This window comes from Selaginella moellendorffii, unplaced genomic scaffold (genome assembly GCF_000143415.4).
Source record: "Selaginella moellendorffii unplaced genomic scaffold, v1.0 SELMOscaffold_2, whole genome shotgun sequence".
Taxonomy (NCBI): Eukaryota; Viridiplantae; Streptophyta; class Lycopodiopsida; order Selaginellales; family Selaginellaceae; genus Selaginella; species Selaginella moellendorffii.
Window position 1 is genome coordinate 3,472,267 of NW_003314263.1, and position 15,079 is coordinate 3,487,345.

The 15,079-nt window shown below is 37.5% G+C and overlaps 1 protein-coding gene and 1 non-coding gene across 2 annotated transcripts; one reads left to right on the forward strand and one right to left on the reverse strand.

Moving 5' to 3' along the window:
* Positions 1-898: 898 nt before the first annotated feature.
* On the reverse strand, positions 899-970 carry TRNAH-GUG. The gene has a single exon. It is a non-coding gene; the product is annotated as a tRNA-His (tRNA).
* Positions 971-1,395: 425 nt separating this feature from the next.
* LOC9661382 (granaticin polyketide synthase putative ketoacyl reductase 1) lies at positions 1,396-2,370 on the forward strand. Its single transcript, XM_024661026.1, has 2 exons — positions 1,396-1,770; positions 1,879-2,370. The coding sequence occupies exons 1-2, from the start codon at positions 1,396-1,398 to the stop codon at positions 2,368-2,370; spliced, it is 867 nt and encodes a 288-aa protein (XP_024516794.1).
* The last annotated feature ends 12,709 nt before the right edge of the window (positions 2,371-15,079 follow it).

Sequence of the window (15,079 nt, forward strand, 5' to 3'; positions counted from 1 at the left end):
TGTACGATTCGACTTATTGTTTATTGTTCTTGATCAATTGGATGCAGATACTGATACTGACCGCAAAATTTCTGAGCATGTGCTGCGAATGCACTGTTTTCAAGCACCCAGCGAAGATGGAGGTAAATAGCGAGCCTAGTATGTTTTTGAATGGTGACAATGGCTTTTGAAATGTCGAGAACAATGAACAGGAATTAGGAACTATGATGTTTGTGATGTTTGTGTAATCGTTTCTTGCACGGGGCAAACAAGAACTTCGCGCGAAATGTCTACAAATAACGATAAGTTTTTTAAAAAGTTCATAAATCATGCCAAGAGTAGCAACGAACCAAAGCTAAGTGAATGAAGAGGTAAGTTTCTCCCTCGTGCGTCGTTGGCACTTTGATTCCAATGCTTTGCAGGCATCAACCAAAATCATCAAGGCTTACGCAATTATGGGAAGTCGTAGTTCTGATGTACATAAATAACTGGGCTCACTCTCTCATGTTTTCTCCCACAGTCAGGAGGCACTTTGCCAATCACCCTCGAGACCATGATACGTCTTTCAACCACACACGCAAAGCTCAAGGCAAGTACGGTGTTTCTTCCTCAGGAATGACATGATAACTTCATGTCTCTCTTTTTACAGGTGCTGAAGGAGGACGTGAAAGCAGCTCTAATAGTAATGAGATTTGCTACATATGACGAAGAGCTAAACGAGAGAAGGAAAAGAAAAAAAATAAAAAACAGGATGCGGAACAGGATATTGTGGTGCTGGTCTTGTGCTTTTATTTGCGTGAAAGGACAGTGGGGTTATTGCTCGAAAAGAAAAGTCTTCTCGGGGATTTGTCGATTGGCAACTCAAACAAAGAATAAAGAATAAAGAACCAGACTACAATTTTGTTTAGCACAAAATGCATGTGGCTGCTGGGATTCGAGCCCAGGTCTCCACGGCCACAACGTGGAATTCTCACCACTAAACTACAGCCACATTACTTGTTAAGTGGGTAAATAATTCCACTAGATTTATATTTATTTCCTGAGAAAAAAATTGATCTCCTTGCGTGAGAATGGTGCCGGATTGTCAGCACAATCTCATCTTTTGTGGTCGATTGGACTGGAGATGTTGTCCTAGTTTGAGATTGGTTCTGGAAACGAACACGAAGAACGTCAAGGAGAAATAAGCAAGAACCTTTCAGACGAAACATGGCATGAACTTCATGGTCCCATCTTAGAGAACAGTGACATCTTGGACGCTTTGTGGAGCATCTGTAGTGTCAACTGGGAAAAGATGAGAGGAGTTCAGCATTGATAATAGTACTCCTAGATGTGAATGAAATGAGCCTTGTTATTGGAGGCTCCTCGGCTGTGCCACCATTACTTCTACACTGTTTCCATCTGCAAATAAAGATCAACATGAGCCCGCAAAGGCAAAGGATTGATCGAACATACCTCTCTGTACCCGGGCGTGCAACTGTTGCCTTCTTGAGCTATGGCGGACTTGCGGTAAGTGTTCTGGAGAAATACTTCTTACATTTTCTTGACTCAAGTCTCTTCCATGTAAATCAAATGCTCTTTTCCTGGACAACAAGATGGTGGTCCAAAGATACAATTGCGGTGGTGACTGGGAGCAACAAGGGGCTCGGATTTGCCATTGTTCAAGGCCTGGCACTCAAGGGAGTGACTACAATCCTGACATCCAGAGACGAGCAAAGGGGATTGGCGGCTCTAAATTCTCTCAAGAAGGATCAAAAGATCAATCCGGAAACGCTTCACTTCCATGTCTTGGACGTGAGAAGCCCGTCATCCATCCAAAACTTTGGCAATGTGAGTTCAGCAATAAGCCGAATGGATGTAAGTCTCTTCTGGATTTAGCTATAAACTCTCGGTGCTTAACAGGCTCTTCGAAACCAAGCCGTGGTACATAAGATTTCTAACATTGACAAGCTCTCAGTCGAAACTTTGGACGAAGTGGCAGAGGAGTTCATCGAGGACGTGGAGCATGGCCAACTTAGAGAAAAAGGGTGGTCTGGGATCTTTGGAGCATACGACTATTGCGTATCTAAACTCCTTATCAATGCTTACTCAAGAGCGATGGCATGGAATCTCCCCAAACAAGGTCGTAAAATCTTTGTGAATTGCATGTGTCCAGGGCTGACGAGCACTGATATGTTGAGGAATAATGGTCATTCGCCTCAAGCCGGGGCTGAAACAGCTATTTGGCTGGCATTTACAACAGGGAGGTTTTTCTCCAACAAACAAGATGTTGGTTTTGATCACATCCCACTCTACTTGGAGAAAGGTACTTCTTCAGTGCTTCTGGATGAGTTCAATGAATGTAGCAGAACAGCCATGCCTCCGTTGCATCCAGTGTTTCTCGAAATGTATTAATTCGACTGAAGCATGAAAATAAAGTCAAACTAAAACTTCAACAAGCTTACCAAAAAAGAATGCAATTGTGGCTACTGGGATTCAAGCCCAGGTCTCCACAGCCACAACATGGAATCTCACCACTAACTACAGCCACATTACATTACAAAGGACTCCTTTGACCGTTCAGTTGATGAAGTCAATTCAAACATGATATGCATGCTTGAATGGTTGAGCTTGGATCAATGGCCCTGGAGCAGCTCGAAACCACATGATAAGTAGGGCAAGGGCTCTATCATTGCCCACAGAATCTTGTGCTTGTGAGGTTGCAAGGAGCAGGCATAGGGTTGAGTGGGTAACTTGGGGGACCATCTCTCTCCATTTTTGTAACACTCCTTGAAGTGTGGGAATATGAGAGTGAGTTTATACTTTATTGGTGGATTTGAATTTTCTTATCTGAAGTGTATGGAAATGTGAGGATGTATAAGAGAATGACCACCCAAACAAGGGTAAACTCAATTCTGTTGACAATATTGGATCATGATTATATAAAAGTTTTATGGTGAAACATTTATGAAACTTTGTACCTGGTGACATATGCATACTAAAGAGACGATAAATAACTATCTTAATTTGAATGTTAAAAATTTATGTACTTTGCAATCATCATTTTGAAGGTCTAAATGAATTATTCCACCAAACCATCTATTTGTGAATGATAAACATTAGTGAAAGTGTAATGTATTCTCAACCAAGATGTTAAAATGTGAAATGCCTCAATTATAAATAAAAGACTATTATTTAACAAAATCTATTCTGTTAAAGAATATTGGAACATCACTCGATTGAGGAGGAAGTATTTAATAGTAGTTGCAGATGCACTAATAAGAGCACTAATTTCCACCAATAAGTTTAAGTAGTCAAAGAGATAATGACATACTCATTCTCAATAGTCAACCATGGAAAATACCCCATTAAATCTAACATTACCAACTCATATAAATAGGAAATTGTAATTAACTCCAATTGTCTTTCTACAATATGAGGGGGAAACTTGGCACATCTACATATATATTGAATAACATCATGTCACATCTTTGGCCAATAAAAAAACTTATACAGCTTCTTAGTAATACGACAATACTATATATACCCATCTAAAATATGAAAGTCATGGTAAGTGTAGAGAAAGAGTGGAAGTAAAACTAAAGGCACCACTAGCCATAAATGATTATCATAATTAGTCCTCATAAAATAAAAAAGTTCGTCCTCAAGATGAATATTAAGAATATAAATGGCAAGTCATTAGTATTTAATATAGGATTCTCAAACCCATCACAAAGCTCTTAGATCCACGACTCAAGTTTTTGAGTCTTATGAGCTTTGTCAAGAGAAGATAAATTTTGTGCCACACCTTGTGGACACTAAACATTAAGTATAATAATCGATAGCACAAAATCCTCATCTAGAAAATCCATGGATGCTAGAATAATAATCTTATAAAAAACAAGTGAACAAAGTGAAGAAGAGAGAGGAACTTAAGAAAGAGCATTAACATTAGTTATATAACTCCCTAAATGATGAACAATCTCAATATATATTTGAAATTTTAGAGTTCACCGAACAATAAAACTAACCAAGTTCTTGTACTTCAATAATAATGCAATTATAACATAATCACTTTTTAATAATATATAAGAACTATGTAAATATACATGAAACTTTTTGAAATGCCAAACTATTGCTAAACACTCCTATGTTGTGGAGTGGTTCATCTGTACTAATTATAATGCAATATTGATATATGCAATAGGATAATGCTAACTAAACACACTCATACTTTTCTACATCAATACACCACAAGACTAATATCAGAAGCATCTATATGCAAAATAAAAGGTCAAGTGTAGTCTAGATACACCAAAATTGAAGGAGTTATCAACAACTCTTTAAGATTTATAAATGCTAATTCCTAGTTCTTAAACTAAATGAAAGATGATATTAATGACTTTAACAATCAGTACAATTAAAAAGATGATCAACAAAATAATCAAGACTTTGCATTTTGCCCAAAAAGCGTTATATATCATTCACACACTTCAGAGTATGGAATTTCATAACAACCCATAAGTTGAGGATTGACAACCCGCCATTGTCCTAATAAAAGTTGAATGGGGAAATTAGGGAAGATAAAATGACATATGCCTTTCATGACTTGATTGGAGGCACCTTGAGGGTGTATATGGATAATCTGTGCACAACCTCTGACTCCTTTGAGGACCACCTTGTGCACTTGGAGCAGATCTTCACTCGCTACCGACAACATAGGTTTTCATTGAACTCGGCAAAGTGTAAATTCGGGGTGATTGAAGGCCAGTTGCTAGGCTTTGATGTCTCGCAGGATGGGATCAAGCCCCAGGTAGCCAAGGCTCAGGAGATTCTGGATCGGAACCCACCAACCAACATGAAGCAACTTCACAGCTTCCTTGGGCAAATGGGTTTCTTTCGCCGTTTCCTCCACAAATATGCCGCACATCTGGGGTGAGTCCCAGCAACAAGCCTTTGAATCACCTCCACACAGCCCCGGTACTCCAACCACCAAAGCGACAACTTCCTTTCGACATTTACATCACAACGAGTATAGAGGCTTTTGGAGTATGCCTTTGCCAATGTTCACAGCCTGGCAAGGCACCACATGCAACATACTATGCCTCACATTCATTCAAGGAGACTGAGAAGAAGTACGTGGATGCAGAAAAAGAAGCGGTGGCTATTATTTACACCTTAGAGCGATTTCGTCACTTTCTTGCTGGAGCTTATATCCATTTCCATGTCTATTTTAATGTGCTGACCTTTCTTTTACAATGAATAGTTCACAGTCCTCATACTTTATTTTGGATTGTGACCATCCAAGAGTTCCAGCCAACTTTTCACATGGGGCAAAAGCATGTGATGGATCCGAGCAAGTTCCTGGTTGCTAAAGCTACTTCCTTTGTGGTCCTAGCAGCATTATAGGACATTGCAGTGTACTTGTGATTTAGGTCAGTTCCCAGCAGATTCCTCACCAGTGCAACAAAAGGCATTGGAGATCTGAGCATAGGGGTTTTGCCTTCTTGACAGACACCTTTACAGGAGGACTTCTCAAGAAGTTTTGTTGTGGTGTGTAGGGGAACACAAGGTCCCTGAGCTCCTTCATGCTTTCCACTCTTATGTGGGGCACATCTCAGGACAGGTCACAGCACAGCTCCTCTTGCACCATAGCTACTTTTGGCCTCGGATTCACCAGGACAGCTTGGCCTATGCAAAGGCGTGTGAGCAGTGCCAACAATTCAACCCCCAGAGCCATGTTCCACGTCTTCCTTTCCAGCTCATCACTTCTCCAGGTCCCTTTTTCCAGTGGGGACTTGACTTCATCGGCCCGATCAACCCACCGAGCTCAAAAGGACAACGATACATCATCGTGGAGACAGACTATTTCATGAAATGGGTTGACACTACCCCTCTGCAATAGGCAAATCAATGGTCTATAGCAAAGTTTGTCTACGAGTACATTATTTGTCAATTCGGAGTTCTTGCCGTTTTGATTTCTGATTGTGGCAGCAGCTTCCTTGGACAAATGATGCAGCATCTTCTCCAACGGATGCAGGTCAAGCACGTGAAGAGCAGTAGCTATTATCTTGAGTGCAATGGCCAAGTGAAGTCCAGCAACAAGATATTGAAAACAGTCATCTCAAAGCTTATGGGGGATCACCCAAGGCATTGGCATAAACACTTAGTTATGGCATTGTGGGCCTTTCAGACGTCATTCAAGACATCCATCTCCGTAACACCATTCTCCCTTGTCTATGGCACCGAGGCCGTGCTTCCAGTGGAGATCCAAGTGCCATCACTCTCACTTTCACTTCGATATGCAGTAGCGGTGTAGCTTAGCAATGAGGACAAGCTTCATGCACGTGACTTGAAGGTTCTTGCCTTGGAAGAACAGCGACAATCCATGACTGAACATCTCCTTCGAGGCAAGAAGAAGATCAAATCCGGCATTGATCACTAGCGATCTGCCGAACCATTCGAGGATGGTGATCTTGTTCTACTCAAGGAGTTTATGCCACCATCGAAGTTCTCCCCTTGCTGGACTAGCCCTTATTCTGTCTAGCGACACATCAGAGGTGGAGCATATGTGCTAGTTGATGCTAATGGACATGAGCTCCCACATGCTCACAACCACTCTCACTTCAAATGCTTCACCTGGTGAGGTGTTCCTCTTCTCTTCTCTTCTTTTTCTTTTTCTTTTTCTTCCTTCCTTTCACTTTACTTTCATGACTCCTTTTCTTACTTTTAGAGAGTGTTTCCCTATTGGACCATGGCCCATCCTTGGATTTTGTGCTTAGGCTATATTGCCATTTGTATGGAGGTTCCTCGCTTGGCCTGGTCCATGTTCCAGGTTCTTTGGCCCTTCCCTTACCATTACTACACCCTACACATTCCTCTCACTCATTCCATATCATTTACACTCACAGTTCCATCACCAATCACTTCCAACAGCGTTGCCCACACTTATCTCTAGATGCCCGTCTTGCATCTTTCATTCTTTCACCATCATTCACATCTCCGCTTGAGGTCACATTTACACCATACCATGGACACACATACGTGCACCAGCAGCAAAAGACACCACCTCAATTGGACGTGCCGTTTCTAAGATATCCTTACGAACATTTGCCGACGATGCACTAGCTTTTCTGGAGTGACTTTCTTCCAACCAGGTGAGCTTGTTCACTCAAGGCACCTAGGTGTATCTTTAGGCGAGGCCATAGAAGCCGAAGCCACTTTCTTCTTCTCCAGCACTCAGTGGACACATGCCACCTCCCTTTACCGGCAACCCAACACTATCCTTTTCAGCTGTTGCCTTTTTCAGTTACTCTTATTTCAGAGATGGCCACCTTCTCAGAGTGCCATCACCATCTTAGCGCTCCACCATATCAATGCTGGAGCAGGCGCAGGAGTAGGAGTGAGAGCAAGTGGTTACTAGTTACAGGTCCCCAATTACTGGTTACTAGTTACTAGTTACCAGTTACCGGCTACTCCGAGAGGTCAGCACTTACTCTACGGGCCAACGGTTATCAATGGCCACCTTTTTAGATTGCCACCACCATCTCGATGCTTCACCATATCACTCCATCTTTCATCATTTCTACACTTACCGCCCTTGGGCAACACATCCCCTCTTCTACCTCTCTTTCTTTCTTAATTTCAGCCAATCCTTGGAGCATATTGGAAGTCATCAAGAGGCTGCATTTGCATATTACACTTTCCTGAGCCGAAATCCACGTATGGGTTAAGTTCTTTGGGTGCTCACTCTTTTTCCTCTATTTTCCTCCTCTTTTCACATTTTTTTTGCACTTTTTCTTCAACTTCAAGGTCTAGTTTGACTACAGGGTTTCCCACCAGGTTTTCCTCCCTATCTCCAAACTTCACACCTACCTCTTTTCTTTCTTTTCCACTTTTTTTCTAGAGTTTCTACTATTTCATGCAGTTACCAACACTTTGCATTAGTAGCAGAGGTACACTCTACACTCTTTGGAGGGTTCTTGTGCATTTGGAGCTAGCATGACCCACCATGGTCACATGTTAGGGCGTGGCTATTGAGAGAGTGAGAGAGAGAGGGAATATTCTGGTCCTTAGAATATTCTTTATCTTCCTTGTATAAAACCCTTGCCTTAGAAGGGCAAGAGGGGCATTTTGCAAAGAGCATTGAAGCATTTTTTGTGTTTGAGCAAGCGTTGGGGGACCCTTCCTCAACACTAGAATGATTTGCCGATTTTTAGGATGGTAAATTTTTTCTTCAACTATGATTATGCATCTCTTCATGGATGGGATAATTTATGGTCTTTCATGATGGTTAGTTTTTTTTTTTTATGGCTTATGGCTTTTTGCAATACCACATGTACTTTGTGGTTTGCTTTGGATTGGTCTCTTGGGTTTGAGATATTAGTAAGATGTTGTTAACACTTACTTGAGCAACTCTGGTTCCTTAGTATTGTTAACCGGAATTTATTTAAATTGGCTTTTGTGATAGTTGGCATGAATGGGTGTTTGTTGGTCTTACCACATTCATTCTATTCTATTAATTATTGCTTGAGTTAGTTATGATAGGTTGGGATGTTATTTCTTTCGGGTGATACATTCGCGAGTATTGTGCTTGTCAGTCAATGATACTTTATGTTCATTTAGTTGTCTTTGGTAAATTGTTTAGCATATTATTTACAATGTTTGGTAGTTAAGTTTTATCATTGAGTTTTCTTGATGATACACTAACTATTGAATTTTGTTAGATAATGAATCCTATGTATACCAGTTATGATGATCCTGGTGGTTTCTATACACTAATATTGGTTTATTGGATGATAACTTACTTGAAATACCTTTGTATTTTCATCTAAGATTTAATCACTAATAATTAAGACTCTAAGATATTATTGCCTATGACTTTGATATTGTCCATCTATTGATCTTTGAGTTTGGACCAGTATAAGCAGACTAACTTTAGCACTTTGTATGTATGATGAAATCTCTAGTCATGGGGTAGGTACTATCGACTGGTTACATCACCTGCCTCTCTGTTGATGTTCCTTATTCCGTTAAAAGGGCATGAGCATGTAAACAACTCTAACTACCTGTTTACAGTAGTCTATCTAAACTTTACCGATGGGTTTGGTTTCTTTGCTCAGAAGGGTTGGGGCCTCTAACTTCTCTCTCTATGCCACTGCAGGCAGGGGCATATCACACATTTGTAAGCTGAGTGACACCCAGAGCAGCAAAGGTGGTTAACTTTGTTGGTCATTTCCTTGTCAGCAACGGCTGGAAAGTGTCTGAGCTGATAGCACATCTACGTTAAACATGGCAAGGGAACTTAATTAAGGCTAAAGTTGTGTGTAAACGACTAATTTTTCCATTCTACTTTAGTCACTTAACCACACCTCCAACCATTTGGAGGAATCTCATTCCGAACCTTCATAAGTCTAATTCAAGACTTGGGACTTGTTAGCCTCTATGCCATTCAACCTTTGCACTTGGTCTAAGTGCTCCACATATTTGGTCCCGTGACTAACACCCCAAGGTACCACCAACATATCAGCCTATTACACTAAGGCCACGCCCATTCACTTTGGTCACACCAGTGGTCCAACACCACCTACATCGCAGCCCTGTCTCTCAAAGACTGGGCCATCCGTCCATGAGTGACCCAAAGGCTGAATGGCATAGATGTCATTTATAAAGCTAATATATCCCCAAGTCGAGAATAGGACTTATAGAGGTGGTGAGTGTGACTCCTCCAAATGGTCAAATGTGTGGTAAAGTGATTAAAATAGAATGGAAAATTTAGTCATTTACATATATGTAAGAACTTGTGTCTAGTGCTATTCTGATCAGCACTAAAAGAAAAAGATCTAGCCTCTTTAGATTATGCTATACTCCTCTTGAGGTTCCTCACCACCTAATCCCCCTTGAGATACCTCAAGAGTTCCACTACACTGCCGCTTCATTATGAGCTCTTAAAGTAGATTAAGTTCCTTATCCTAAATCCATGCCCCTTAAGCTTCCCACCACATTGATTTCCCTAGATGATGCTTAATAGGAAACTCCCCAAACACCATGAGTTTGATCATCTAGAGAGCTTATTTAGTGTTCAACTCTTTTTATATGAATAAATACATAAAAAACTCATAATAAGTCAACATTATGAACACTACACCATAAAGATAGTGCCTTCATGTTTGCAAAGCATGAATAATAGAGAGTAACTTTTACTCATTCATGAAATATCATTGCTCTACAGTATTCAAAGTCTAGCTCCCACATACAAAAGGTTGCTCCTCTTGCATAAGAACTCCCCTCAATGCATAACCATTTGCATCACACATCATTTGGTAAGATTTTGATGGATCAGCAATGTGAAGCATTAGAGCCTTACTTAATAACCATTTCAATGCCATAAAATTGTCTTTTTGTGACTGTTTCCACTTGATTGGCACATTCTTATATAAAATCATGTCAAAGAAATAGCCACCTCTGTGTTGGAAACATCAATAGTAATTAGCCATACCAAGGAAATTACGTAGCTCAACCACTAAAACTAGTATAGGCTAATTCTCCACCACAGTCACCTTTCTTGATATCATGAATGTGACTGTAGATATCAAAAGTTATTTGTCAACAATGGGGTGGGGGTAGGGTTATAGGGATAATGGGTAGGTTAGGCATGGTCGACTAATCTAAGGCATAGTATAGCTCCCGCTTGTATGCTTATCCTTATTTTACATTCGGCTTGAGTCCAAACTCAAACTCCATACTATACTAGCTGGTAAAGTACTTATATCCTTATGTTAAGCCACTAGTATACTAAAATAGTGCCAAACTCTATTTGGATTTATTTTGCATGTTAGTCTCAACATTAGGATGTTGGGAATTGTAAGATTACTCTAATGTTGTTCTATGCTCCTATCCCTTTTTTCCTTGGGTTATATGCTCAAAAGTCACTCTGTGCCCTTGTCCCTTCACTCCTAAAGTTGTATGCTTAAGAATTGTTCCATACTTCAATTTTCTTTTATTCTTTAGTTATATGCTCAAGAGTTTAGCTCTATACCTTTATTCAATGGCCCAAGGCTTTGAACTTGGGTTCTACTTTGCTATACTTGGCCCACATATTCAAAAGTTTATGTTCTGCTCTATGGCTATTCTATGATAAATCATTATAGGGTAAAGGGTAAAACCATGTGCATTATATTTAGCATCAGAAGATGAGTTTTAGTGAGTACTATGCAATGAGATTGGGCAACTAGTCTCATTGCATATGCAAAGATGCAAAAATGATCCGAGTGGGTATATGTTTGGTTGCTATAACTTTGCATACATCCCTTTAATATAGATTTTGGTTACCTTTTTATACTTTATTATATAAGCTTTTACTTGGGCCCATAAGATGGATTTGAGGTGTTCTATTTGTACAAGTTTGTATTTGGGCTTGTGTGCAACACACATTAGCAACTTGTTGGAAAGCACACTTTGAGTTGGTAGGATTAATATTAACCTGTCAATAGTGACCATAAGTTATTCCATATTATCATGGGTAAAAAAAAAACCTCTCATAGGTTTGCAAAGAGTGGCAAATAAGTTGGTCCATAGTTATTTAGCATAGCATTAATGGATCCTTCCTAGGCATGACTATAAGTTGGTTAATCAAGATTGTAGGGATTAATTTGTTGATTTAAGTAGTTATTGTCATGCTCTCTCATAAACTTTTTTTAGATTGGACTAAGGGCAGTGCAAAAACTTGCTATTGAAAGGCTTGCTATGGAAAAACTTAGGTTGCAATGCTTATTTCTTTTCTGAGGAATGTTGCTATTGTTCCTTGAATAATTTGGTGTTAAATTAGTTTTGAGTTTAGTCAAAAAAGAGTAGCATGAGCTTATTTATATTATAAACTTTAGTAGGTAGTTTGTATGATGCAACTTAGAAGGAATGGTAACTTTTTAGGGCTAAGGCAATTAAATTGGATAGAGTTTAGAGATGGTGTAGAAAAGTAATTATTGCACTTTTCTAGAAAGGTGACCTTTGTGCTATTCTTTTGTAGTGTTATGTTTGATGGTAAGTTGCACTTTGGATTTCTTTAGACACTATAAGAGTAGTGAGCTCTCTGACTTGGTCTTGGTAGCTTTACACTTTAGTTAAAGATGGTAATGTCTAACTTAGTTGTTTGCGGTTGAGGTGTTAGTACCTATATTATAACTTTGTCTATTATGAAATTATGTACCTATACAATACAATCTTGCATCACATATTGCTTAGATATAAATTCATCTCATAGGCTAAGAGTTGATCATGTATAATTAGCCTTTTCAGTTACATTCAGAGCTATTAACTATATCTGTTGGTGGGTTTATTGCTGTATGATTGAATTCGAGTAATTATTTAGTCTGTGCTTGTCCATGTTCCTATATTTTGTATTTAAGGTGTTACCTTCATATAAATAAGTAAATGACTCGATGACATAAGTTAAATGTTTAGGTTTTATGAAGGCAAGTTGAAAAGTGTTTGTTAGTTATTGTGAGATTAGTGATTGATGTAGATTTCATTGAGAACTTTTGACACTTGCTTCGCTCAATAATGATTTAGCAATGTTTGTTTTATCAGATGGTGTTGCGGAGAATTATGTTATTAAACTTACATAGTTTTTCCTTGTTAGCATGTTAATTCTACTTTTATCAATATTACTTAGTTGTATTTAGTCCATGGTGTTAAATTTCATTGAGTCTTAAATGTGGTGAATCACTCTTTGATAGCTAATTAGTTAAAAAATTGGTCTTGGATACTAAGGTATTTTGGACTTTGGTTAGTTTAGTTGTTAAAGAGTGTTGAGTAGTGATTCACTTTTACTTTCTTTTGGTTTTATTCCACTATTAATGACATTGAAGTGATGCTATGTTATTAACATTGTTGATGTTGAGATTAGAGTGAGATGAAAGGTCTTTTTATAGGATTAATGTTGAGTTTCATTAGTCTTAATATAGATAGTTTTGATGATTTGTTATAGCTTTATGTCATTGGTATTTATGCATTTGCTAGTTATCAATTGTGTTGGCATTCAAAACAAGTTGAGTAGCAAATTTAAATTAATTGTGTTCTAGGTGAGATTTTTTTATAGAGGTTGAGTTTTGGCTCTTCTTCTATACTAGCTTGCAAGAGGAAGAGTTAGTGGTTGATATTGGACTAATTGGATTCTTATTAAATTTGCATTGAGTATATATTAATCATTGATGATTTTTTTTATGTTTGTCAGGAAGTGAATTATGTCTCTATAGATGGATTTATGAAGGATTATTTAGCTTATGGATGTGTTGAGAAGGATATTATAGGTTGTACCATGATTTCTTCTTTGGCATTGAAGTTAGTTTATATAAAACTCATGATCATTATTAGATGAGACTTGGGTATAGACTTCTTCAAAACTTTTAGTTCTTTGAGTTTTCATATTTATTGTTCAATTTGTAAAGAGCTATCAAGGAATGCAATTTGGCTCAATTAGTTCTAATGTGTAAGTTGGTGTTTGCCTTTGATGATCATTAGTGATGATTGATTGTCATCTAAGATAGTTTATCCTTATCAAGATTTTGCTTGATTATTATTAATGTTGAATGATTTGCCATTTTCAGGATTTTTTCATCAATAATGATTATACATTTCTCTATTGATGAAATAATTTATGATCTTTCATGATAGTTAGTTGTTCTCTTTGATGGTTTATGGTTTTTCGCATTACCACATGTTCTTTGGGATTTACTCTAGATTAGTATTTTGGGTTTGAGATGTTGGTAAGATGTTGTTAACACTTGTTTAAGCAACTTTAACTCCTTAGTATTGTTATCCTAGTTCTATTCAAATTTGTTAGTGTGATAGTTAGCATGAATAAGTGTTTGTTAGCTTTACTACATTCATTCTATTCTATTGATTGTTGTTATAATTATTTTTTATATAATAGATATTATTTCCTTTAGGTGATACATTTGCAAGTATTTTATTTTCTAATTAATGATATTTATATTTTTTAAATAAGTTATTTAGCATGTTATTTATAATCTTTGATAGTTAAACTTTATCATTGAATTTTCTTCATGATACACTTGCTATTTAATTTTTTTGGATGGTTAATCCTACACTTTCAAACTATAGTGGTCTTAGTGGTTCCTATAATCCTCATTTATTGAATGATAACTTTATTAGAATACTTTTTTGTTTTAATATAAACATAATTCACTAATAATTTGATCTTTAAGATATCATTGTCTATGATTTTGATATTATCCATCTATGCTTGGGTTAGTATAAGAAAATTATCTTTGACACTTTATGTGCATGGTGAAATCTCTAAAGTTACTATAGACTAATCACATCACCTGCCTATCTATAAAAAGGGTGTAACTATGTAAACAACTTTAATTGCATGTTTAAAATAGTTTATCTAAACCTTATTGATAGATTTGGTTTATTTACTTATGAGGGTTGAGGCCTCTAATTTATCTCTCTATATCATCTACAAATAGGGGTATATCATCTTTTGTAAGTTGGGTGACACCCAAAGCACACCAGTATATAAGTTATTTATACTAAACCAAGTATGCTCAACAAAAAACATATAAGAGTTCCTACTTTATATTTACTTGGATACATGATAATCAATTTCTCAATTAACTTTGGTAAAGATTGATAAAAGGTTCAATAATACCAACCTTCTACCATCATGGTAGTAAAAGAAGAATATCCAAAAAAAATTCTTAATAAATAACTTTTGATACCCATAGTTATATTCGTGACACTTTGATTTGTCTTGACACCCTTAGATGTCATAATATAGCTAGATACTTCATCTTTGACTTTACAAATTCACATTTACTCTTTGCATAAAGTTTACTATCATATAGTAACAAAAGAAATTTGCACAAATACACTTTATGCTCCTCTATATTCTTGCTAAAAAGAAAAATATCATCCAAATAAATCTCCACAAACTTATAAATATAAAGCCCAAACACCTCCGTCATCAATCAAGTAAATGTGGTTAGTGCATTTCTCAAATTAAACGACAAAACTATGATTTAAATTATGTAAAGCTTATAATGAATATCATCTTGTTATGAATGTCTTGTTCCTATTTTAATTTTAAGGGTAGGAATAT